Source organism: Leiobunum rupestre, chromosome 3 (assembly GCF_980474605.1).
Source record: "Leiobunum rupestre chromosome 3, qqLeiRupe1.1.hap1, whole genome shotgun sequence".
NCBI classification, from domain to species: domain Eukaryota; kingdom Metazoa; phylum Arthropoda; class Arachnida; order Opiliones; family Sclerosomatidae; genus Leiobunum; species Leiobunum rupestre.
The window spans coordinates 14,264,163-14,289,775 of record NC_143386.1 but is presented as its reverse complement, the minus strand read 5'-3'; the positions used below and the strand labels follow the sequence as shown (position 1 = coordinate 14,289,775).

The following is a 25,613-nucleotide window of genomic DNA, read 5'->3' as shown; positions in this document are numbered from 1 at the left end:
CATTGAAGTTTTAACGTATTTCACCAAAAAGACCACGTAAACTATCGCCCCCTATCCCAGCGGTTCCCAAAAGGTGTTCGCAGTGCGGCTATCTTTGTTTGTCAAGAGTTTTTTAAGATAAGTATAAAAATTAGTTGGGACTTGGGGTTCCGCCAGAATCAGGTGAGTAATTTACGGTGCCATAGCAAAAAAATTGGGAACCGCTGCCCCATCCTATACGCAACGCGAAATATTGTAATTTTATCATCCGGCGATTAACTTAATATCAGTGTACCTTTTCATATTTCAACATGTTTTCGTTCAACTGAAAATGTTAATTCCAAATAAATATGTTTAGCCTCTGTCATAAGACGGTAAACGTGACTTACTATTAAAAATCTTAATTTAAATTAAATATAATTGTCATTTGTCATAAAAAAAGGCCTATTAGTTTAGGAGAACATTCCTCTGGCGCAAATGCCCACCACTTTCTTTGTGGAGAAACGGCGCTGCCAGGCATGCGATTCTTAACCAGCCAAAAAGTACAATCGGAATCCGAAAGCACTGCTATTTTGATTTGTGGAAATAGGAAACCAATGTTTTACGGCATATTTTCGACAGACCATGACTTTAATAGCGATACCTCATGACATATGTTTATGCTACCTCTAGGTATTCGAATGGCTATGCTGCCTATGGCGGATATGCTTGTCCAAATAGACCTATACTCTCTCCGCACTGTGTGTCAACGTGGCCTTTTCATGAACGTAAACTGCCGAAGCCGACGTTTCTCTAGTCCCGTTTGGTGCAAGCACAGCTTGAACTGCTTCAAAAGAGAGAAATTTGATATTTCTTCGGACAGGAATCCATACCTCTACTTGGAATGCTTATCGTGGCAGATTTTCGTCTTGATGTGGCTGTAGATTTTCTTGACGTCACCATGTTAACTTAACAAACACCAACGTGAGAAGGGAGTGCCTGCAAAGGTTATTTTTCCTCTCGTAGGCGGGACCAAAGCCGTCAGAGTGATCTTACCATGCGCGATATGGCAGGATAAACATTCCAAGTAGAGGTATGGATTCCTGCTTGTGACCACAAGACCGAACCGTCTGACCACGCGCTGTCACGAATATGCGATTGCATATTGGGAAAGCGTCACAATGAGATCTTGAACCACCTGAAAAACTTGCTGGGGCCGCTAGATCTTCCGATACCTATCGTGATGTCACAACCGGTAGCAGTTAAAATCGTTTAACCACATTTACTGTTTTTCTGATACATAATCGAGAATAAATCAGAAGGTTTTTGAAAGCAGCCCCATAATGCTACACTAGAGCCACCATTTACTTTCATTTTAATTGAAGTACTTTTCAAAATCGCCATTTCGCTTACTAACGATAATAAATATCTTTAAAACGAAAATATGGTAAAGAAAAGGAGTAAATTATTTTGGTATTTAAGAGTAGGTCCTAACAAAGACCAAAAGTGAAGCTTCTAGTGCCCATACGGCACAAGATCAAAATAGACAAAACGGGGAATAAAGGTCTATGGCCATTCGACCCTCTGCTAATTGAGAGCGAACCTGCGAATATACCTGGAGGGGATACTCGTCGAGCGTTTGATGTAAAAAATCGTCAACCGAAGTAAAAGAAAATTCTGTAGGTAAAAAAAGAGGTTGAATTACATTAACTAATAATTTAATTGGGTTTATATTAAATGGAAATTAAATCGGAATATTTATTGTTACAATCGCCATTTCACTTTGTAGCGAGAATTGATACACATTCTAAGTGTAGGGTGGCGCAAAAAGAGGAGTCAGGTGCGATCCTAGCTTGTGACACTGGGTGAAAACTCCGAACAGATCCTTAATTCTGCGAAGAGTTTGAAAATTTTCTCAAAGAGCCCAAAATTTGTCCGAAAATAATAAATGGTCATTTACGAATAATATTTACATTTCTGTAATAAATTAATAATGGAAAGTGATGCAGCACCAAAGCTTTTTAGCTGCGACCCCTAGCGACGAAGTTACTTTCCCTGAAGGAGCACAGGATTTTCGTTCGTGTCATTCGATAGATCGTAAAGAATTTACAACGTCGAATAAAATTGACAATCATAAGTTATTTCAAACAATAGTTACAACTAGTTTCATGGTTGGAAAAGGTCATTTTGGAACAGGATAACTCGCGATTTATTCCGAAATACGCGTGGATAACTGTAATTTTTCTGACGTTTATTAGTAAACGTTACAATTAGTCAATTTAATAATTTTTTGAAGACTCCTTTGGCAACCTTTGGAGAAAATTATTTAAAAACTAGGCTAAAAACGGCATATTGGACTATAAATAGTTGTAAGGAATATTTAAATAGTGGTATGATACCATAAGCCTTTCAAAGGGTCCCCTTCAGTAATAGTCTTGCAAAGGGCCCCATGATACCGGCATTGTCCTACTCCTTGTCCATGCGAGAAAAAAGGAACCTACGACGATAGGAATCCGAGTCAATAGATTTAAAAAAAATTACCAACTCACTAATATTTATAATAAATTGTCCATAATGTACATTGGTTTTTAGTAGCACAAAATTAACCGAAAAAATATTATAAGTTAACGGTAACTTATTATGTTACTTATGTTAACATTAAATTCTGGGCAAGATTTCGGTTTTCAAAACAATCTTTCGTTATTTAGTTGATAATAAAAAAGTTTAACTTAAAAATGAACCGCGTAATAAAAAACCCCAGAAAGAGTATAAATATCTCAAATGTCACGCTCACAGTATCAGAAGTTATCGGGACTCCCTCTCTTCAACTCCAGTGTTCAAAATAAAGCGAAGATGTACAAGGCCATCAGCTCAATTACCTTCATGGCAATGGTTTCTGCGGTAAGTTGACTAATAGGAGATAAATGTTAGTTTCTATCAAATCTATTAAAGTAAATTTGTTGTTCAGGTTGTAGGTCAGAAATCGATCGACGTTGGAACCCCACATGGGGTCGAAATAGCAGCCCCTTTGCCCTTGGACATAGCCCCGCCCTTGAACACTGTTCACGAACAGACTAGGGAATTGTCAGCTTCAGTCTTCGACATTCCTCAACCATCTTTATCCCTCGTCCAACCAACAATCGAGATGCCCAAAGGCGCACCCGAACTTCACGATATTCCTCACGCCAACATCGGCTTCTCTGGGAATATCTTGAGGGAGAAGAAAGTGATCCTCAACATCCCATCGCCGGTCATCGAGGCTCCGAAGCCCATCGTCCAGACCAAACCCGCCCTCTTCAGGGTGCCTCAGGCCATCTTCGTCATACCCAGTCCCGTGGTCCAGCACAAGCCCATGGTCTATAAGGTGCCCCACACTCTCATCGTGCACCGACCAGAAGTGAACCTGCAACAGTACCACGTGGTCATCCCTCAAATGAAGGTCGTCAAGGGGTCCAAATCCTCCTACACCCAACCCATCCCTGAAATCTATAAAGCTAAGACTTCTGGTCCCGTCTTCTCGAAGATGGACTCCAAGATCCAAGCTGTCCAGGGTGTTGGTAAGATGATCGCGGACATGGAGGCGTCCAAGGCGGCGTCCTTTGGAGTGGCCAGAGACCTGGTCGAGAAGGAGTGGCCAGAGACCTGGTCGAGAAGGAGTGGCCAGAGACCTGGTCGAGAAGGAGTGGCCAGAGACCTGGTCGAGAAGGAGTGGCCAGAGACCTGGTCGAGAAGGAGTGGCCAGAGACCTGGTCGAGAAGGAGTGGCCAGAGACCTGGTCGAGAAGGAGTGGCCAGAGACCTGGTCGAGAAGGAGTGGCCAGAGACCTGGTCGAGAAGGAGTGGCCAGAGACCTGGTCGAGAAGGAGTGGCCAGAGACCTGGTCGAGAAGGAGTGGCCAGAGACCTGGTCGAGAAGGAGTGGCCAGAGACCTGGTCGAGAAGGAGTGGCCAGAGACCTGGTCGAGAAGGAGTGGCCAGAGACCTGGTCGAGAAGGAGTGGCCAGAGACCTGGTCGAGAAGGAGTGGCCAGAGACCTGGTCGAGAAGGAGTGGCCAGAGACCTGGTCGAGAAGGAGTGGCCAGAGACCTGGTCGAGAAGGAGTGGCCAGAGACCTGGTCGAGAAGGAGTGGCCAGAGACCTGGTCGAGAAGGAGTGGCCAGAGACCTGGTCGAGAAGGAGTGGCCAGAGACCTGGTCGAGAAGGAGTGGCCAGAGACCTGGTCGAGAAGGAGTGGCCAGAGACCTGGTCGAGAAGGAGTGGCCAGAGACCTGGTCGAGAAGGAGTGGCCAGAGACCTGGTCGAGAAGGAGTGGCCAGAGACCTGGTCGAGAAGGAGTGGCCAGAGACCTGGTCGAGAAGGAGTGGCCAGAGACCTGGTCGAGAAGGAGTGGCCAGAGACCTGGTCGAGAAGGAGTGGCCAGAGACCTGGTCGAGAAGGAGTGGCCAGAGACCTGGTCGAGAAGGAGTGGCCAGAGACCTGGTCGAGAAGGAGTGGCCAGAGACCTGGTCGATAAGGAGTGGCCAGAGACCTGGTCGAGAAGGAGTGGCCAGAGACCTGGTCGATAAGGAGTGGCCAGAGACCTGGTCGATAAGGAGTGGCCAGAGACCTGGTCGATAAGGAGTGGCCAGAGACCTGGTCGATAAGGAGTGGCCAGAGACCTGGTCGATAAGGAGTGGCCAGAGACCTGGTCGATAAGGAGTGGCCAGAGACCTGGTCGATAAGGAGTGGCCAGAGACCTGGTCGATAAGGAGTGGCCAGAGACCTGGTCGATAAGGAGTGGCCAGAGACCTGGTCGATAAGGAGTGGCCAGAGACCTGGTCGATAAGGAGTGGCCAGAGACCTGGTCGATAAGGAGTGGCCAGAGACCTGGTCGATAAGGAGTGGCCAGAGACCTGGTCGATAAGGAGTGGCCAGAGACCTGGTCGATAAGGAGTGGCCAGAGACCTGGTCGATAAGGAGTGGCCAGAGACCTGGTCGATAAGGAGTGGCCAGAGACCTGGTCGATAAGGAGTGGCCAGAGACCTGGTCGATAAGGAGTGGCCAGAGACCTGGTCGATAAGGAGTGGCCAGAGACCTGGTCGATAAGGAGTGGCCAGAGACCTGGTCGATAAGGAGTGGCCAGAGACCTGGTCGATAAGGAGTGGCCAGAGACCTGGTCGATAAGGAGTGGCCAGAGACCTGGTCGATAAGGAGTGGCCAGAGACCTGGTCGATAAGGAGTGGCCAGAGACCTGGTCGATAAGGAGTGGCCAGAGACCTGGTCGATAAGGAGTGGCCAGAGACCTGGTCGATAAGGAGTGGCCAGAGACCTGGTCGATAAGGAGTGGCCAGAGACCTGGTCGATAAGGAGTGGCCAGAGACCTGGTCGATAAGGAGTGGCCAGAGACCTGGTCGATAAGGAGTGGCCAGAGACCTGGTCGATAAGGAGTGGCCAGAGACCTGGTCGATAAGGAGTGGCCAGAGACCTGGTCGATAAGGAGTGGCCAGAGACCTGGTCGATAAGGAGTGGCCAGAGACCTGGTCGATAAGGAGTGGCCAGAGACCTGGTCGATAAGGAGTGGCCAGAGACCTGGTCGATAAGGAGTGGCCAGAGACCTGGTCGATAAGGAGTGGCCAGAGACCTGGTCGATAAGGAGTGGCCAGAGACCTGGTCGATAAGGAGTGGCCAGAGACCTGGTCGATAAGGAGTGGCCAGAGACCTGGTCGAGAAGGAGTGGCCAGAGACCTGGTCGATAAGGAGTGGCCAGAGACCTGGTCGAGAAGGAGTGGCCAGAGACCTGGTCGAGAAGGAGTGGCCAGAGACCTGGTCGAGAAGGAGTGGCCAGAGACCTGGTCGAGAAGGAGTGGCCAGAGACCTGGTCGAGAAGGAGTGGCCAGAGACCTGGTCGAGAAGGAGTGGCCAGAGACCTGGTCGATAAGGAGTGGCCAGAGACCTGGTCGATAAGGAGTGGCCAGAGACCTGGTCGAGAAGGAGTGGCCAGAGACCTGGTCGAGAAGGAGTGGCCAGAGACCTGGTCGATAAGGAGTGGCCAGAGACCTGATCGATAAGGAGTGGCCAGAGACCTGGTCGAGAAGGAGTGGCCAGAGACCTGGTCGAGAAGGAGTGGCCAGAGACCTGGTCGATAAGGAGTGGCCAGAGACCTGGTCGAGAAGGAGTGGCCAGAGACCTGGTCGATAAGGAGTGGCCAGAGACCTGGTCGAGAAGGAGTGGCCAGAGACCTGGTCGAGAAGGAGTGGCCAGAGACCTGGTCGAGAAGGAGTGGCCAGAGACCTGGTCGAGAAGGAGTGGCCAGAGACCTGGTCGAGAAGGAGTGGCCAGAGACCTGGTCGAGAAGGAGTGGCCAGAGACCTGGTCGAGAAGAAATTCCACGACAAAGTCGCCCGCGTCTCGAAAACTCTCCACGGAGCGGTATGAAAGTTCATGTAGCACCTGCTAGCGTTGTTATTAGTTTTTAAAAACTGTATTTATTTCCATAAATATTTACATGTATGTCATGTGTAAATAGATTTGTCACTCGAAATAAATTTGATTTCGTTTTATCTAATGTTCTAATTTACTTCTATTTTGTTGTTGACCCCTATAAAAATTACTTCTGTAAACCACACTGCCGTTTAATTGTCGTGGGGAAACATTATGTATAGGCATTTTCAAGCTTCCAATGAATTTTAAAAGCTGTCAACCCAAACTTACTAGTTTCATGAATAAAAAGCAAAGTGACTGACCACCACCTACATGTAGTTTCAGAAATGATATTACTTCGAATTTAATTTGCATCTTATTACAAAACTTATCTGTAGCACCTTCCGAAAACCTGCCGTAGATGGCGCCATTGAAATTATAGTCTACTCCACTCACTTTTAAACCATTTAAGGACGAGGCTCAGCGGTCTTTGGTTTCCCTTTCCAGAAACTTGTTGAGGTTAACGGTAATAGTTAGTGTAGGGAGCTATTGGCTCGCGCTGCATGAAGGGCTTGCCACCACCCTCTTACGCATTGTAACCCGGCCACCTGTATTAATGGCTTTAAAAGTCGCATGATGACTTAGGCCTAAGGTGGTGCCTAGTTGAGTTGTGTTGAGTTGAGTTTTGTGATGGTCATTGATTATCAACATCAATCAACATGAACATTACCAAATCGGATTACGTTTAATTAGGCTGATAATCAAAACTAAATAATAATAATAGTACTATTTGAAAATTTCCACGAACTCAAAAATTCTTTAATAAATTTTAACTGATGTGCATTAGTGGATAAAAGTTTCCGAACACTTTTATTTTCCATATTTTCACCACGATCGAAGCTACATTGAAGCGCCACACTTTTTTGAAAAGGTCTGATTAGGTTTAATTCTAACCCGGACCAAAAGTAGTCGTTGGTTAAAAGTATTTCGCAAAACAATGTATTTTTAATGACCCTCAAAATTAGCACCAACGTCTTCTTTAAGTGAATTGAATCCGTCGTAGTATTATGAAAAGTCAGTGCCGTCACTAGGCGGGTGTGGCCGCGCAGGGCCCATAAATGAGGTTAAAACAAATGTGTAATTTTCTTTTTTCAAAACTATGGTGACGCCGAGATTATTTGGAAAAACGTAGGCCCTCTCATTTTTATTATTCTTAAAGCTTACTATCGCGAGTGACCGTCTACATTTCAATTTCTTTGTCCCTTAGAAAAATGTCAATTATTTTAAGATAATTTAAAAGTTTTAAAATACTAGTTTAATTTTTTGGCCGCTTTTCAAAAAAAAACAATTAAGCCATCACTGAAAGCACTTAGGGCCCTATAGTAGCATGAAATTAAGCGAAAGTTTTTAAGACAAAATTCAAAGTTCAAACATTTTCAAATATTTGAAAGGGAATATAACCTCAACGCGTTATTTATGGAAGACCCCGTCACAATTTGAGCAAGAATTCAAACCTTAGCGCCAAAATATCTAAACCCATACGAGGAAGCGGGCAATGGTTGAAACGTTGGTGTTCCACACCAAATACCCGAGGCTCTACTTCCATTAAAGCGATCAATTACATATCATGTAATTTACGACTCACAATGTTCAGGTAACACCGAAAATTTAGCCCTGCATAAATAAGCCCTTGATTATTTCCTTCGATTCAATTAAACTTTTCTTGATCGTCGTATTTTTTTGGGTTTTGTTAACTACCGGTGCCCCGGTATCCAATTTATTTTTTAGGACAGGGCCTAGGCAGTGGTGTAGCGACGGTACAGCAGGTTCTTTAAGTTACGGTGCCCTTATCATTTCAGGTGTAATAAGGCCCAGGGTGAGGAGAGAGTGCTAAAAAACTGTAGGTACGCTAGAGCTCGGCGTTTGGATAAAAATTAACCACTTATTTTATTTTTATCCATAATCTACATTTATCCAAAAATATAAATTATTTTTTGCATGTTAAATCGTTGTTTATCCATGGATAATATCCTTAAATAAACAGTTAACCAAAATATTTACGATTAATCGAAATTTTGTCAGTTAATTTATCTGTTACGCAGAGCTCTAAGGTACGCTACTACGCCTAGGACCCGATTTCCAAGAATAAAATTATCTTTGATATAGTGAAGGAGTTTAAAATCGCCTAGAGCCCTTACCACATTCATAACTAAATCTGTGTAATTCAATTTCTACGCGGCTGATGGTCATCTTAGGTTTTTCCTATGCTAAAAATTTCAATTAATTTTAAGCAAACTAAATTTATGGAACTGAAGGCGGCTATTAAAGTGGAACCCTGTCGTTTGAACTTAAGAGGTTTCCCGAGATGCGGGTCACTCTGTTGCAGGGTTTTCTAATAATCACCATTTAAAATATAATGATGTATTATTAATTTTTATTTTTTGTATAGCCAAAGCTAAAGTTTGGATTTTAGCTATATTTAATCATGACTTAGTCACGTGAGGAAATAGTTCTGAAAAAAATTGAGAATACTCAAGAGGAGTTACTGAATTTTTACCCATGTTTTTGTAAACGTCGATGTGGTCCTTGAAAATCAATTATGAATATTATTTAAGCATAGAACCTCGCTCGCTCAGTCAATTAAGTTCAAATATTTACTAAATTCAGTAAATATCCCAAACGGGCAATGAAATTAGTAAATTGAAATATTACCTCCTATAATTTGAATTTATAGACGCCAAATGACCTGGAGTTCGATTCAAAATTACATTACAATTTAACATGTGCATTCATAGAACCACAATTATTCTCATCGTTGAACATCACGCCCACAAAATTGTACCAAAACATTATTTTCCATGTGCAATTCGCTCTGTGTTTAACTTTACACAGGGCCCTAAAAAAGCTAGTTACGGCACTGTGAAAAATAATCGGAATAAATTTTCAAAGTCGGTGGAACGGTTTCCAAGTTATGATCGAAAATATCAAGTCCTAAATCACTTTTCTCTGCAAATTAAGCAGTCAATTTAAGGTTTTAGTAATTTAAAAAATGAAGCAAAGATGTACAAGACAGTCAGTTCAATTCTCTTCATCTCAATGGTTTCTACGGTATGTTGACTAATAGGAGTTAAATGTTAGTTTCTATCAAATTTATTTTAGTAAATGTGTTGTTCAGTTTCTGGGCCAAAAATCAATCGGCGTTGAAACGCCATATGGGGTCGAAATAGCAGCCCCGTTGCCCTTGGACATGGCCCTGCCCTTGGTCACTGTTCACGAACTGACTATGGAATTGTCAGCTGCCGTCTTCGACATCCCTCAACCATCCTTATCCCTCGTCCAACCAACCATCGAGATGCCCAAAGGTGGCCCGGAAGTGCACGATGTTCCCCACGCCAACATCGGCTTCTCTGGGAATATCTTGAAGGAGAAGAAAGAGGTCTTCAACATCCCTTCGCCAGTCATCGAGGCTCCGAATAAGATAAGATAATAATTTTTCCACCGAAGAAGTTTTTTGCGATTTTCGACTTCAAATCTGGATCTTTTTTTAAATTAAGACCGACTGGGTTGAACCTTTTTTTTAGTACTGATCATTTCTGAACTAGGATTTAGGTTTCATTATTTCCAAAACCATTTAACTCGAAAAATTCATTTTCGATATTATTCCTCTTGGGTTTATTAAGTTGATGTACAAGATGATTAAAAATTTGTTTGAATTAAAATTTTATATTTAAAATTAAGTTATAACATCGGGGGAATTGGGTGTTCTTATAAGTCCGTGACATCTTGTTTTAATATATTTTTGCCCCTATCGGTGCTACATTACAGCGCCAAACCGTCGTAGGATAAAAGTATTTAGCAAAACAAGGTATTTTTAAGAAATAATCCATATTTTATCCGGATTTTCTAAATTAGTAGCTAATTAGTATAACATTTCTACAGTGAGAAAGATAATATAGAACTCGATTCGATTTCTGAGAGCTTTCTGATTGTCGGTTTTATAACGAAGATGTTATCTACTTCCGGCACGTGACTTCCGAAAAATCGGCCGCCATCGGTCGCTGTATTGTCCTAACACGGCCAACTTTGGTGACGTACTGTTGCGCAAACAAGGTTGGCCATAGTCTTAACTATAGGTTTAAGGTTTTTTATTTGCCGTCTGAAAGACACCCTTTTGTAACAGGGCGGCTCACGATGAGCTCAGCTATTACATCAACTTGATATATTAAAATTACTTTTTTGTTAATAATATTTTTTACAATGACACTATTGAGAATACTAATATATATATACAGGGTCTTTTTTTTGCTCGGAAAAGTGTTTTTTTTCAAAAACTATTTATAGTACCGATTTCAAATTTGGAAGGTCAATTCTCTATACCGGGGGACATCAGTTTGAGAAATTTGAGCGTTTTCGGTAATGTTTTTCACCAATTTTGAAAAATTATTTTTCGACCACTAGGTGCGAGATAAAAAATTTCTATTATAAAGTTGTAGGCCGTCATCGAAAACCCTTAAAAATTGTTCACTCGACGAAAAACAATTTATTTATCAGTGAAAATTCGAGCTTGAAAAATTTACAAGTTGGTGAAGCCAAATTACGATTATTTGAAACGATAATTGAAACCGAATTACCTAATCCAGTTGAAACTTTGGTTAAAAAAACGACCGGATTTAAAAAACACGAGGCTATAGGTCAATCCTAAACATGCATTGGGTATTTAAAGGAAAACTTTGGGAGATTATTATCAGTGTTTGATAATATTTCGAACAATGCCTCGTTATTCAGTAGCTGAGCGTACCGAGATAGTTGCCATTTACTATGGAGAAGCAGCGCAAAACCTTAGAAGAGTGACTGAAATCTTCGCAGAAAGACATCCAAATGGAGCACCATCTGTAAATACAGTAAGACGAGCAATTCACGATTTCAATCAATTTGGTAACTTGCAACCTAGGTTTCGCGGATTGGGTCAACCGGATTTAGACTTCGAGAACAATGTACTCGCGTACTTTGTGGCATATCCTCGTCACAGTTGCGCTAACGCCGCTGCTGATTTGGGTTGTTCTGCAAATCGTGTGTGGAAAATTCTTCGTAAGAATCGCTATCACCCATACAGAGCTACGCTCCACCAAGGACTAATTGACGGAGACCATCAAAGACGTTATGAATTTAGCAACTGGTTACTAAATGCTGTCCAAGAAGATAGACAATTTTTGCGCCATGTTTTGTTCTCCGGCGAAGCGTCATTTTCTAGAGATGGGCCCTTTAATCATCAAAACAGCCATCTTTGGTCTGACATCAACCCACATTGGGGTTTTGAATATCATCACCAGGTTCAATTTGAACGGGTCAATGTTTGGGTTGGACTTGTTGGAAACCGTTTGATTGGTCCCTTTTTCCTGCCGACGAACCTCAACGGCCAAAGGTATTTACATTTTCTACAGAACGAACTGAGTGACGCAATCGACGACCTTCCATTGGCTGAAAGACGTCAGTTGTGGTTTCAGCAAGATGGCGCCCCTCCGCATTTTTCCCGGCAAGTAACTTAGCACCTCAACAACGAGTTTCCTGAAAGGTGGATAGGGAGAAATGGTCCAGTGCATTGGCCAGCAAGGTCACCTGACCTAACACCGCTGGATTATTTTCACTGGGGATTCGTTAAAGCAAAGGTATACGCCACGCCCATTGAAACTAGGGAGGAACTCATTAGACGAATAATCAGTGCTTGCCGAGACGTCACACCAGAAATGGTAGAGAAAGCGTTTGAGAACTTAATTGTCCGCGCACAAACCTGTGTTGCAGCCAATAGTGATATTATTGAAAATGTTTTGTAAAAATTTATGTGAATAAAATATCTGCATTTAAAAACCAAACGTGTACATTTTTTCAAGTGTGAAAACTCTACTACGTTTGTATTAGACTTGTTCCCTTTTCAATTATCGTTTCAAACAATCGTAATTTGGCTTCACCAACTTGTAAATTTTTCAAGCTCGAATTTTCACTGATAAATAAGTTGTTTTTCGTCGAGTGAACAATTTTTAAGGGTTTTCGATGACGGCCTACAACTTTATAATAGAAAATTTTTATCTCGCACCTAGTGGTCGAAAAATAATTTTTCAAAATTGGTGAAAAACATTACCAAAAACGCTCAAATTTTTCAAACTGATGTCCCCCGGTATAGAGAATTGACCTTCCAAATTTGAAATCGGTACTATAAATAGTTTTTGAAAAAAAACACTTTTCCGAGCAAAAAAAAAGACCCTGTATATATATTTCTATGTAGTTGTACCTCGCTGCTCCACATTAAGCACTACAGCAGTTTACGAGACTAATCAGACCGGGACAACAGTGCACTTTGCGAAACAACGTTCGGCCAGTGAGACAGCCATCCTGACAGAAGGTGACACCATGGGTTGCTCGAAACCCACCCTCTAAAATATATATAAAAACAAAACACTATATGACTAGTAGTCTAATATCACGTTTTTTAGCTTGCCAGTGACTGAGGATTGCTGAAATTATTTTTGATTGCCAGTCACTATTCCCAAACCCAAAAGTTCCTGCATTGTTTTATCTTCGTTTTGCAACCTCCATTCACTATATTCTGTGGTAACCGTTGCAGGACAGTCCATTATTACACGTCTAACGTCTTCTACATCGGCTTGGCGTAAACGGCATTCTGGGGAGTTTCCCATCAATCCATACTGTCTCGTGCTGGTCAGTAGTGAGCCGGTTCTAGATTGAAAAAGAAGTCCTTCGCCCCAAGATCCATTATAATAGTTCTCCATTATAGGTTTATCCCTCGCAGTATAGAAAAAGAGACTTCTCTTCCTCTCTAATTCCAATCTCCACTTACTTACCTTCTTCCAGAGTATTTGCTTCACGTATGAATGTTGCAACCCATTCTTTACAACCTTTTCACCCCCTCTCTGTGTTTTGATACCGAATATGTGGTCTAATTGTGCCACTCGTTTCGCCTATGCTGTATTTAAACCATTTGGTCTAATGTAGTTATAAATTATCTTTGGCATACGGTTTATGCCCACTAGCGCAGTTCCCATTTGCGCGGTTTCGCAAAAGCGCAGTTCTCAAAAGCGCAGTGTCCCAAAAGCGCGGTTCCCATTTGCGTAGATCCCAATAGCGCAGTTTCCTGTTTGCGCACTTTCCCGAAAGCGTGGGGCCTCATGTGGTTTTCCACCGCCACAGTTTCCCATTAAAAAACAAAGAGTCAATTAAGTTCAATACGATAGCCGTGACCTTTATAGCTACAAGCCTCCTTGCCCCTACTTGTCAAAAACCTTTCCATCTCACGAACAACACTTAAATAAACCATCAACTAAAGAAACGTTTATATATATACAGCCTGCTAAAAAATACAAAATATTGTGTTTAAATAATTTTTTTACTGGCCTGATAAACCGAGATAATTTAATATATTACAAACGTGTATATATATATATATATATATATATATATATATATATATAGCATACTAAAAATACAAAATATTTGTTAAAATAATTTTTATATATAGAAATATGATTTTCGTAAGCCCTATCTCAACAAATGGGTTGGAAACACCTAACCTAACCTACAGTGCCAACGCGCCTGCGGCGCGCCCGGCTAACCTAACCTAGTCATTCCATATTCAAAGTGATATATACTGAAATTTGGATAATTAATCGAAGTTATCGAAATATATTTTTGAACTTACTTTCCCCAACGGAGATTCGAACTCGGATTTCCTAAACACCACTCGGACGCCTTACCTTGAGACCATGGGTGATTGGAATCTCCTTTAAATTTCCTTTGGTTTATTTTCATTAATTTTTATATACATATACGTAATAATCGAAACCGTGCTTTTGGGAAACCGCGCGAATGGGAACTGCGCTAACGGGAACTGCGCTAATAGGCAGATACCTGGCATACTCGTTTCAGCTAGAAACTTTCAACGGCCTAAATAACTTAGCTTGCTTCGAGCTTCACGATGTAACATAGTAGACCACTCCGTTTCGCCATGTACTGCAGCCTTCTCAGCAAAGGGGTCTGTATTCCCTACTTCATATTGCGTCCTTTCGATGGTCTCATTAATGCACGTAGAATAGCGCAAGACTTCATTGCCATAGGTAATTGTGGCGACTGCCATACTTTTCCATAAGAGTCGGCCAACAGAATATCTGTTACATGACCTGTCCATCAAATTTCCTACTGTCCATCGGAGCTTGTTGCAGCATTAGGCTTTCCATTTCTGATAAATGACGAGATGTTGACTCCCAAATATTAGGAACTTTTAACTGTGCTAATTATTGATCCTTGCAGTATTAAGGGGTCCCTGAAGAATCCTCCATTAAGCGACATATGGACAGATTTCTCTACGCTGGAGAGATACCCTTTTGTTTTGCAAGGTCCGAACACACGTCGAATAGTCTTTGATTTCCAATCCCATTATTAGCAAATAAGGCGATATCATCAGCATATTTATCTCGTCTTCCAGATTGGCATCCATTCCAGTTCTTTCTAGTCTCCTGGCAAAATCACCCAAAAATATTATAAATGTTACTGGGTAGAGGGGACAGCCCTATCTCAGACCACTCGGGCTCTAGTTGGGTAACAATCGAGCAAATTGTTTCGGAATTCCGTCAGCAAGCGGGTCATCGGTATTGACTACGCTCGAAACTGTTATTTCGAATCTTTGATAGTGCCAGCTAAAATCTTAAATTGATCTCAAAGTTGCAGAAAGAAGTGATATAAGAATTGATATTTTCGACCGTTGCTTTGAAACAGCTCCACTGATTTCGAAACTTCTTAAGGATTACTTTTCAGAATACTAAGTGCAGTTAATGAAGACATCGGATACAAATTTATGTGTGCCAATTTTGAAAGTTCATTAAAAATATATGGATTTGCGAAATTCTTTTAACGTACTCAAACAGACCTTTAAAGAGATCTTTAGCACTTAAACTACAGCTTACAAAGTAAAACGAAAATGTACAAGACGGTCAGTTTAATTCATTTCATGGCAATGGCTTTATAGGTAAGTCAACTAATTGGATCTAAGTGTTAGTTTCTTAGTTTCTATCCCAATTTTTAAAAATTAAATGTGTTTTTGAGGTTCTCGGCCAGAAATCGCTCGATGTTAAAGTTTAGAAATTAGAAATAGCTTGGGGGTTAAGAAAGTTGTCTAGAAATTGGAAATAGCTTGGGGGTTAAGAAAGTTGTCTAGAAATTGGAAAGAGCTTGTGGGTTGAGAAAGTTGTCTAGAAATTGGAAAGAGCTTGTGGGTTGAGAAAGTTGTCTAGAAATTGGAAATAGCTTGGGGGTTAAGAAAGTTGTCTAGAAATTGGAAAGAGCTTGTGGGTTGAGAAAGTTGTCTAGAAATTGGAAAGAGCTTGTGTGTTGAGAAAGTTGTCTAGAAATTGGAAATAGCTTGTGGGTTAAGAAAGTTGTCTAGAAATTGTAAATAGCTTGTGGGTTAAGAAAGTTGTCTAGAAATTGTAAATAGCTTGTGGGTTAAGAAAGTTGTCTAGAAATTGGAAATAGCTTGGAGGTTAAGAAAGTTGTCTAGAAATTGGAAATAGCTTGGGGGTTAAGAAAGTTGTCTAGAAATTGGAAATAGCTTGGAGGTTAAGAAAGTTGTCTAGAAATTGGAAATAGCTTGGGGGTTAAAAAGTTGTCTAGAAATTGGAAATAGCTTGGGGGTTAAGAAAGTTGTCTAGAAATTGGAAATAGCTTGGGGGTTAAGAAAGTTGTCTAGAAATTGGAAATAGCTTGGGGGTTAAGAAAGTTGTCTAGAAATTGGAAAGAGCTTGTGGGTTGAGAAAGTTGTCTAGAAATTGGAAAGAGCTTGTGGGTTGATAAAGTTGTCTAGAAATTGGAAATAGCTTGGGGGTTAAGAAAGTTGTCTAGAAATTGGAAAGAGCTTGTGGGTTGAGAAAGTTGTCTAGAAATTGGAAAGAGCTTGTGGGTTGAGAAAGTTGTCTAGAAATTGGAAATAGCTTGGGGGTTAAGAAAGTTGTCTAGAAATTGGAAATAGCTTGGGGGTTAAGAAAGTTGTCTAGAAATTGGAAATAGCTTGGGGTTATGAAAGTTGTCTAGAAATTGGAAATAGCTTGGGGGTTAAGAAAGTTGTCTAGAAATTGGAAATAGCTTGGGGGTTAAGAAAGTTGTCTAGAAATTGGAAATAGCTTGGGGGTTAAGAAAGTTGTCTAGAAATTGGAAATATCTTGGGGGTGAAGAAAGTTGTCTAGAAATTGGAAAGAGCTTGTGGGTTGAGAAAGTTGTCTAGAAATTGGAAATAGCTTGTAGGTTAAGAAAGTTGTCTAGAAATTGGAACTAGCTTGTGGGTTGAGAAAGTTCATTAGTAATTGGGAATTGCTTGTGGGTCGAGTATGTCAACTAATAATTGGGAATATTTTGTGGGGATGAGAAAGTTGACCGTCAATTGGGAAATAGTCGTGGGTCAAAAACGTTAACAAGTAATTGGGAATTACTTGTGGGTTGAGAAATTCTACTAGTAATTGGAAAATACTTGTAGGTGGAAAGGTTGACTGTTAATTTTGAATCAAAGTTTGAATAGTGTTAGTAGTGGATGTTTTCCATATGGGCCGCCAGGGGCTGGTCATGTGACCATCGGTCAAAAAGAGAATTAAAAGAAGCCCCGCAGTCCGCGGCAGCAGCGATGTAACACTAAACACGCATCATTAAATATTGTATTCTTTTGACAATCAAACGCTTTATTATTATTGTTATATCTTTATAAACACGCACATAACTGTTTTGTATGTATATAATTTAGGTGGCAGCACCTCCCCGATAAACATTATTTACCTGTAATTGAAAATATGCCCAATCCGGCAGACGCGAGTGAGTGAGCATACAATAAAGTTATGTCCTTTGTTTAACTAAAGTATCTATTAGTTAATAAAATTAGCATAACGAAACATGGTGCCAGAAGTGATTCGATAAGGTATAAGACATTATAAATCTTTATGTATACTATCTTCAACCCTCGTGTTTCGACTTTATCTATATCTACCAACTTTGAACTCTGACTTTGTCTGCGCTCGCTAAGCCTTGGCTACTCGCTCTCCCGTGCCTGTAACGGCTTTCTCAAGGTCGTCTCTTTCCCGCCGGATCTCCACTACTGCAATTTTATGAATCGTCTGGCCGACCACAAACTACACGTTACGCCGACTGTCCATTTGGCCGACTGAACATTTGTCCGACTGTCCATTTGACCGACTGCTCATTTGGCCGACTGCTCATTTGGCCGACTACCCATTTGAACGACTGCTCATTTGGCTGACCGCCCATTTTGCCGACTGAACATTTGTCCGACTGTCCATTTGACCGACTGCCCATTTGTCCGACTGTCCATTTAACAGGCTGCCCATTTGTCCGACTGTCCATTTGACAGACTGCCCATTTGGCCGGCCCTAAATGGGTTAGAGTGTGCAATAACTGGTGGCTTTACTGGGGAGTCGGGGTCCGGCTCTTGTAACCCATTAGGGCGGTGGCGCACAGGGAGATGTTAGCTCTGATGAAATGGTCCTATCTCCACCTCCGACTTCGGTCAGGTTTGGGCTGGATACTGAGCTTTGGCTCAGGCTAACGGAGAGGGTCTGTGCAAACTGGCCGCCTCGGCGGATTGGGTAGCCTGCTGTGCGGCGGCGGGCCTCCGTATGAGGGCACGGCGGTGCTGTTTCCCGGCCTTCTAGAGTCACACCGGGATCTCCGGTGCCGGCTGTGCCGGGTTACTTGGACTGCTGTGTGCTCGTCGTTCCCCTTTAGGAGCTCTCTCCAAAGGGTTTGACTCTTTACCTCCATAGGTAAGGTGTCGGCTGGAGTTGCTACAGCATCCATTCTTAATCCCACTGCTGTGTGCGAAGTGGGGATTGATCCACCCATTGCTGCACCTTCTGCTGGGTTGAGTGGCTTGCGTCAAAGGTGCGACCATCAGTAGTAGGGTACTGCTACCCATGCTGGATTTGTCACCTGTCCACTCTAGGTGGACGATGGCGTAGGGCACTATGATGATAGGCCTCCGGTGGTATGGTCTCTGTTACTAGGTACACCGGGCTATAAATTCTGACACACTGCCCATTTGGCCTACTGCCCATTTGGACGACCGCTCATTTCGCCTACCACTCGTTTTACCGTATGCTCATTTGACCCATTGTTCATTTGACCGACTGCTTATTTGGCCGACTGCTTGTGTGGCTGACTTTTCATTTGGCCGACTGCTCGTTTGACCGACTGATCATTTAAACGACTGCTCTGTTAGCCAAAATTCTGGTCGGCCTAATGAGCAGCCCATTTGACCGACTAATCATTTGGCCGACTGCTCATTTGGCCGACTGAAAAGTCGGTCTAATGCGCTGTCCATTTGGCCGACTGAAAAGTCAGAAAAATAAAGTTAATTTTTTAGATTTTTCTATTATGCTTTTGTTGTGTAGAACGCGTATGAATGGCCGCGTCAATTTATCCAAGTTAGTAGATATATGAAATGTATATGAAGGTCTAGATAAAATATTTTAATGGGACTGAATACGGAGGTTACAGCTAGCAGGAACCAATAATTTCTGTAGGCTATCCTTATAAAGCGCCATCTATCGGGAAGTAAAGCTCGTGCTATCGTCGCGAGAACCATTGTCTTGTGTTTACATATTTAACTTTAGGTCACTTACAGAATTATGAGGTCTAAGCACACGTTTTATGCTAAATGCGACAAAAATTATAGTGTAATTAGTTTTAGGTGTTTATACTTACATACCTGTATCTTCAACTGCATTTTAATCTATGCACCAATACCTGTAGCACAAAGTGTCGATTTAGGGTAACACTTTGGTCGAAAAGTCCTTTTGGGTCCTGTTCGAAATGCCGGCTCTAAAAGTCTTAACAGTTTTTGAGATGTATTCCGTGTAAGTACGTTTTGATCCCTTTCAAAGTTGGTATGGCTACTTTACATTTTGGATCACTTGCCGACTCAAAATGGACTGAAATAATTAAAGTTAAAAAAAAACAATTCAACGTTTTTAGGTCCATTTGCAGTACTAATGACGATGATTGTTTCAGAATCCCTTTTTGAGTCGGCTTTTTGTCCTGGAGCTGAAACCGACTCAAAAGTGCTAAAATACTTAGGACTAATTTGAATCGAAATTCCAGCGATTGTTTCCAATGAGTCGGTTTTAGGTCCAAGACCAAAAGCCGACTCAAAAAGGGGCAACATATTTTAAAGTAAAAAATCCAATACACATTTTTTAGGAATTAATGGTTAAAAATTTGTTCCCCCATTCCTTAAGGGTCATATGTACTTTTTGAGGACGGAATATAAGTAACTTTTCCATATCGGTTATAACGAATATTTAGGCGCTTTAACGCGACTACTGGTTTCCTTAAATGTATTAGAGACCAATATCCACCCCGGCCAGCTAATTCCGCGAGGTCATTGTTAAAATATGTTTTCCAAGATAGGGAATTTCCAAAGAATATCCTTTTTTGTTATTCGCTGGCTCTCAATAGTATTGTACCCCCTGATACGTCACTGGCTCAAGAAAAGGTTTTCCCCATGTTTTACCCCTTTGCTAATTTCCGGTACCCCTGGTACATTCTCGATGCGGTTGTGAAACAGAGAACTAGACGAGATGTTAAAAACCGAGAATGCGCGGGAAAATGCAAGATTGTGTCGTGCCATTCGATGCCGAAAGGTTGTGGAATTGAACTCGGACTAGCTGTAATAGATTGAAGGTTTCCGCGTTAATACGTGTAGCTATGAATGCCGTTAAAAGTACCATCGTGGACGCGCGATGAAATTGGACGCTCGCCATACTATCCAACCGGGAACCCCGACCATGAAGAGCAGGACCGATGCTAAAATCGCCCGGCCATCCATCAAGGAGAGCCGCGTGTCCGTGATCACCAAAGTCTTCGCCACCGAGAAGTCACTCGCCGAGAGATAAGTAGAATGAATTTCTAAGAACAATAGAACTTGAACGCTATCGCCATAGAGTCTTGTAATAGAGCATAGTAGCTAAGTATAAGACTATAGAGCAATAGAGCGTTTTCATTAAATGATTCGAATCATTCCCCTTTTAATTATCCTGAGAGCCAGTAGACGTAGTCCTGTATATTTTAAGTATTTAGTGTATTTTAGATAACTTAGTGTATTTAGTATTTAACCGTACTACAATTTTTAGTATTCAATTAAACGTTTCTTAATTTTCATTTAAACTCGTAGTATCCTTGATTATTAAATTTAAATCATAGGTTTAAGTGTATCATTTAGATTAGATTAAATCTTTATGTATAGTAATTTTTAGTTTAGTCTAATTTTAAATGCTAACGGTATATAATAAGTTGGCCGGGGCGGAATATTGGGCTCTGACCATAAAATCGTTACATTTCTGGGGGTCCGTAACCGGTTTTGAACAAACGACCAGTTTAATTAATTTTTTTTTTTTACAAATTAAATTTGTACTTTTTAAATTCTTTTTATATCTCAATATTTCGAGGCTTATTAGTAATGGCGTCCTGAGAGCCGTTGCACTTTCTATATTCAAAAATTTTCCCGCCCTTTGGTAGGCTTGCCTTTGTATTTTTGGGTATTTTCCTAAGTGGATGAGTACCAATAGCGACCTTTCGAGTCATACGCCTTGTGACACTTGTCTTCCCGCCGCGGGAAAAGATTATTGTTGTTCACTTTGTTGGCGTGCTTTCCAGGCTATTGCGCGTACAAAGCGATTAGAAAATCGTACCCTACCCAAACTGGCACCAGCAGAGTCCGTAGCTGCCACTATGGCCGGGGGTAATTCAGTCACCTCAGGGGGGGCTAACGCCAATGCCGACGGTAGCGATGCCACTAGCCCCGCCAATATTAGTAGAGGGGATTTAGCTAGAATAATGGCCGAACTCCAAGATCTCCGCACGCAGCTGCAGAACGTCGGGAGGGGTGGGGGTCCGAATTCTACTGGATTAAACCCCCCGCCTCCTCCGCCGCCTCTTCCTAGCGGACACCTGCCGAATTCTTGGGTTCCTAACATTCCTATTCCTACATTTTCGGGACGGTATACCGAAGGTACCCCGAAAGATTTCCTATTAAAGGCAAAACAAATATTTTTAAGTAAGGGATTACCGGAAGATATTTTTATGAAACATTGGGTGCCATCTATGCTGGAGGGTCCCGCCCTAGAGTGGTGGCTAGCCCAATCTCACGTTAGAACTTGGGCTCAGTTCGAATTTTCCTTAGTTGACGAGTTTTCGGGTCACGATAGTGATAATTTTTCAATGGCCCAAATTATGAGTCGCCGTCAGCAACATGGCGAAACGGTTAGCGCTTACATAGAGGACATGCAAAAACATTTTACAGCCTTACGCAACCCGTTAGATGTTTCGACTCAAGTTAGCATAGTGTATAACAATTTAAACTCGCAACTTAAAATTTATTTAGCCACTAAGGTGTATCGTTCCCTTCGTGAATTGTTATCAGATGGTATTAAAACCGAACTAGCTATTCAATCGTCCCGTTCTTTTAAGGGGTCTAATTTCATTCATAGTGCCACGTCCAATTCAGGTTCGCAGTACAGTTCCGCTAGTACTACTTCCATAGTTTGCCACAAATGCCGAAAAGCGGGTCATAAGAGTCCAGAATGTCCCGATGTAGAATGTTTCGAATGTAAACAAAAGGGGCACGTTTCCAAAAATTGTCCCGCTAAAAAGGGCCGTGGGTCGGGAAACGGGCGAAGGGAAGGGTCAAGCGGGAGCCAAAACTCTTCCTGGCAGCAAAAGAAGTAGGAGGCTCCGTTGATAGTGGAGATTGCCACGTGATGAACCAGTCCAACCCTATTCCAAATTCTCAGCTTAAAACAATTAAAATTAATTTAGGTCCAGTTTTTACTTTCGGTATTTTAGACCCTGGGTCCTCGTTCACTCTGTTAAATTCAGATTTTAAGTCCAAATTAGTAGAGACCGGCTGTTTCATTAATGAAAGCCGCTATAATTTAAAAGTAGCTGATAATCGTAATTTAAAAACTGAAGGCTCAGTACAAGTTAATTTTTCTCTCCCTGGTAGGACTGTTTCTCACAAGGCGTTATTTGTAGATAAATTGGCTTACCCTTGTATTTTAGGTGTAGATTTCTTATGTAGTTTTAATATTTGTGTCGATTTTGGGGATAACTGTTGGTTTTGGGGTGATACACCCACCATAAGGTACCCATTCGGGTCCGATACGACTAGTCATGCCAATCTATTTTTAGTTTACGATATTGATCGGGACGGATTAGATTCCGCGATTCAAAACAATACCCTTAGCGATAGTGAGAAAAATAGACTTCGCGATACAATTAACCCCTACGAACACGTCTTCTCCTTAGTTCCTGGAAAAACAAACACCGCCTGTCATTTTATAGACACTGGAGATAGCTCTCCCGTAGCTTCACCTCCTTACCGATATTCTCCCGCCAAACAAGCGGAAATTGATAAAATTATAGACGAGATGTTAGATCTCGGTCTCATTGAACCCTCTAATAGCCCGTGGAGTAGTCCCACGGTTTTAGTTGGTAAAAAAGACGGGGGGAAGCGCCTTTGTCTCGACTATCGGGGTTTGAACAAAAGAACTCGTAAAGACCGATACCCTTTACCATTAATAGATCTAGATATTTTGAGTCGCATTGGTAAACCAAAATATATCTCAATAATGGACTTGAGAGCGGGTTATTGGCAGGTTCCTCTCGATCCCGGTTCGAGAGATCGCGCGGCCTTTATCACGCATAGGGGGCTTTTCCACCCAACAGTCTTAATGTTTGGCCTCACAAACGCGGGAGCTACGTTTCAGCGATTGATGAACGTACTCTTTTCTCACCTTCGCGACGCGGGCGTGATGGCGTATTTAGACGACTTAATAATTATCTCGGACTCTTTCGAAGAGCATTTAGCGACATTAGAAAAAGTTTTACAAACCCTATCTAACGCTGGGCTTACGGTAAAAGCTTCTAAAACCAAATTTTGTCAAGAGGAAACGGTAATTTTGGGGCACCTAATAACGCGTCGCGGGATTCAAGTTGATCCATCTAAGATAGAAAGCGTCAAATCATACCCCCCTCCTCGCAATGTTCGTCAATTGCGAAGCTTTCTCGGTTTAGCTAGTTACTATAGGAGGTTTGTGCAGTCGTTTTCGCACATAGCTTCGCCTTTAAATGACTTGTTAAAGAAAGACGCGAAATTTATTTGGGGGGAGGATCAACAAGCTTCCTTTGAAAAACTTAAATCCGCTTTGACATCCGCGCCAGTTATGAGTGCACCTAATTTCGACAACCCCTTTGTTATTGTAACCGACTCCTCAAATTACGGCTTAGGCGCTGTGCTTCAGCAATACGCTGAAGCCGGCAAAAAGGGGCCCATGAATGTTATCTCTTACGCTAGTCGATCATTGAACCCCGCCGAACGAAATTATTCGGCAACGGAAAGGGAATGTCTCGGTATCGTTTGGGCAATGGAGAAATTCCGCCCATATGTTGAGGGGGCAGACTACGAGGTCTGGACCGATCACTCGGCTTTAACCTGGCTATTGACCACCAAAGACCCAACCGGTAAATTCGCTCGATGGATCACTAAGCTTCAGGCCCTGAACTTTCCAATTAAGTACATTGCTGGAAAGAGCAATGTCGTTGCGGATGCATTGTCGCGTATACCCGACGCGCAACAGGAGATGCTGGCATCTTCTGAAGGGTTCGTGGCAATGGTTGACGCTAACGGCGTTGCCGATTCCGGTGATGGGCTTTTGCGGTTAGATCACGGTCTTATTTTTGAACACCAGCGTACCGACGGTAAACTTTTGGCTTTAAGGATATATTTAGAGAATAGTGGGTTACCCGACGATAAAAAACTAACGCGATGGATTAAAAGGGTCGCTCCCTTCTGCGTAATTAGGGACGAGTTGGTCCATAGGCTTATAGAAGCTCCACACTCCTCCGAAGATAATTACCGAATATTAGTTCCACGCTCTTTAGTTAGTGCAGTCTTAGGGGTTAGCCACGATATTCCTACTAGCGGTCACCAAGGTTGTAGCAAGACTTTAGGTCGGGTTAGAAAGGCATTCACGTGGGAGGGCATGACTAGGGATGTCCTTCGTTACGTAAGCTCGTGTAAAATTTGTCAGTGTTACAAAAACCCGCAGTCGAAACCAAGCGGCCTTATGCAGTCCGCGCAACCTAGCTCTCCTTGGGAAGTCATAGGGGTGGATCTTAAGGGGCCATTTCCCCGTAGTAGTAAAGGAAACACCTACATTTTAGTAGTCATTGACTATATGACGAAATGGGTCGAGGTTTTTCCATTAAGAAGCCCTACGTCAAAATGGATAGTCAATCGGTTAGTCGAAGATGTTTTTACCCGTTTTGGTTTGCCGAAACGCGTAGTCAGTGACAACGGCTCGGTATTCGTTTCGAAAACTATGGAAGGAGTTTTTAAAGCCCTTGGAGTAAAACAGCGCTTAACCTCGATTTATTCTCCGCAATCGAATCAAACCGAACGAGTCAATAGAAATTTTTCCCACATGATAGCGTCCTACGTAGCCGATCACCATGAAAAATGGGATCTTTATTTGCAACACTTTGCAATGGGGATGAGAACAGGCATACACGACGGTACCGGGTGCTCTCCAGCATACCTTAACTTTGGACGGGAACTTAGGGAGCCCGGGGAACCAATACCCAATACCGACGACTTAATAGACGTCACTCTAGAAATTACGCCAACCGAAGTGGTGGCGTTCGCTAAAAAAATTAGAGACATTATTGTTAAAGCTAAGGCTAATCTTAAGGTAGAACAGGAGCGTCAGGCTGAAATTTATGACAAGAAAAGGGTCGACCGAGAATTTAATATAGATCAGCTTGTCCTTAAGAAAACCCACATACAATCTTCAGCTGCAAATAAGATTAACGCCAAGCTAGCCCCAAAATGGGATGGACCATTTAGGGTCTGTGAAAAACTATCTAAGCACACGTATAGGCTTCAGAATATAGACACTGGGGTGATATTGAAAGGCACACATCACGTTAGACAATTGAAACCATTTATCGGTCGTGACAGTGACGCCCCTGCTGGTGAAATTATACGCCCACCCTCCCCGGGATCAGTCTGATTCCGATAGTGATAACTACCGTACTCATCCCATGACTCTTAGGTCTCGCACTTCAAGAAAGCAATAGGCAAGTCTCCCATTGATCAGCATTCCCTCAATTTTTTTTTAACTTGTGTCCTCTCGGG

The 25,613-nt window shown here is 42.3% G+C and overlaps 1 protein-coding gene across 1 annotated transcript; it reads left to right on the top strand.

Moving 5' to 3' along the window:
• The first annotated feature begins 2,779 nt into the window (after positions 1-2,779).
• LOC149949515 (uncharacterized) lies at positions 2,780-6,411 on the top strand. Its single transcript, XM_090167839.1, has 3 exons — positions 2,780-2,859; positions 2,927-3,574; positions 6,305-6,411. Exons 1-3 carry the CDS (start codon positions 2,812-2,814, stop codon positions 6,368-6,370), a joined length of 762 nt encoding a protein of 253 aa, XP_090023965.1. The 5' UTR covers positions 2,780-2,811; the 3' UTR covers positions 6,371-6,411.
• Positions 6,412-25,613: the final 19,202 nt, after the last annotated feature.

Bases quoted from the DNA above. Each gene is read 5' to 3' on its own strand.
- LOC149949515 (XM_090167839.1), top strand. From the start codon at position 2,812: ATGTACAAGGCCATCAGCTCAATTACCTTCATGGCAATGGTTTCTGCG. The intron at 2,860-2,926 runs GTAAGTTGACTA...TTTGTTGTTCAG, and splicing joins TCATGGCAATGGTTTCTGCG to GTTGTAGGTCAGAAATCGAT. The intron at 3,575-6,304 runs CTGGTCGAGAAG...GTGGCCAGAGAC, and splicing joins CCTTTGGAGTGGCCAGAGAC to CTGGTCGAGAAGAAATTCCA.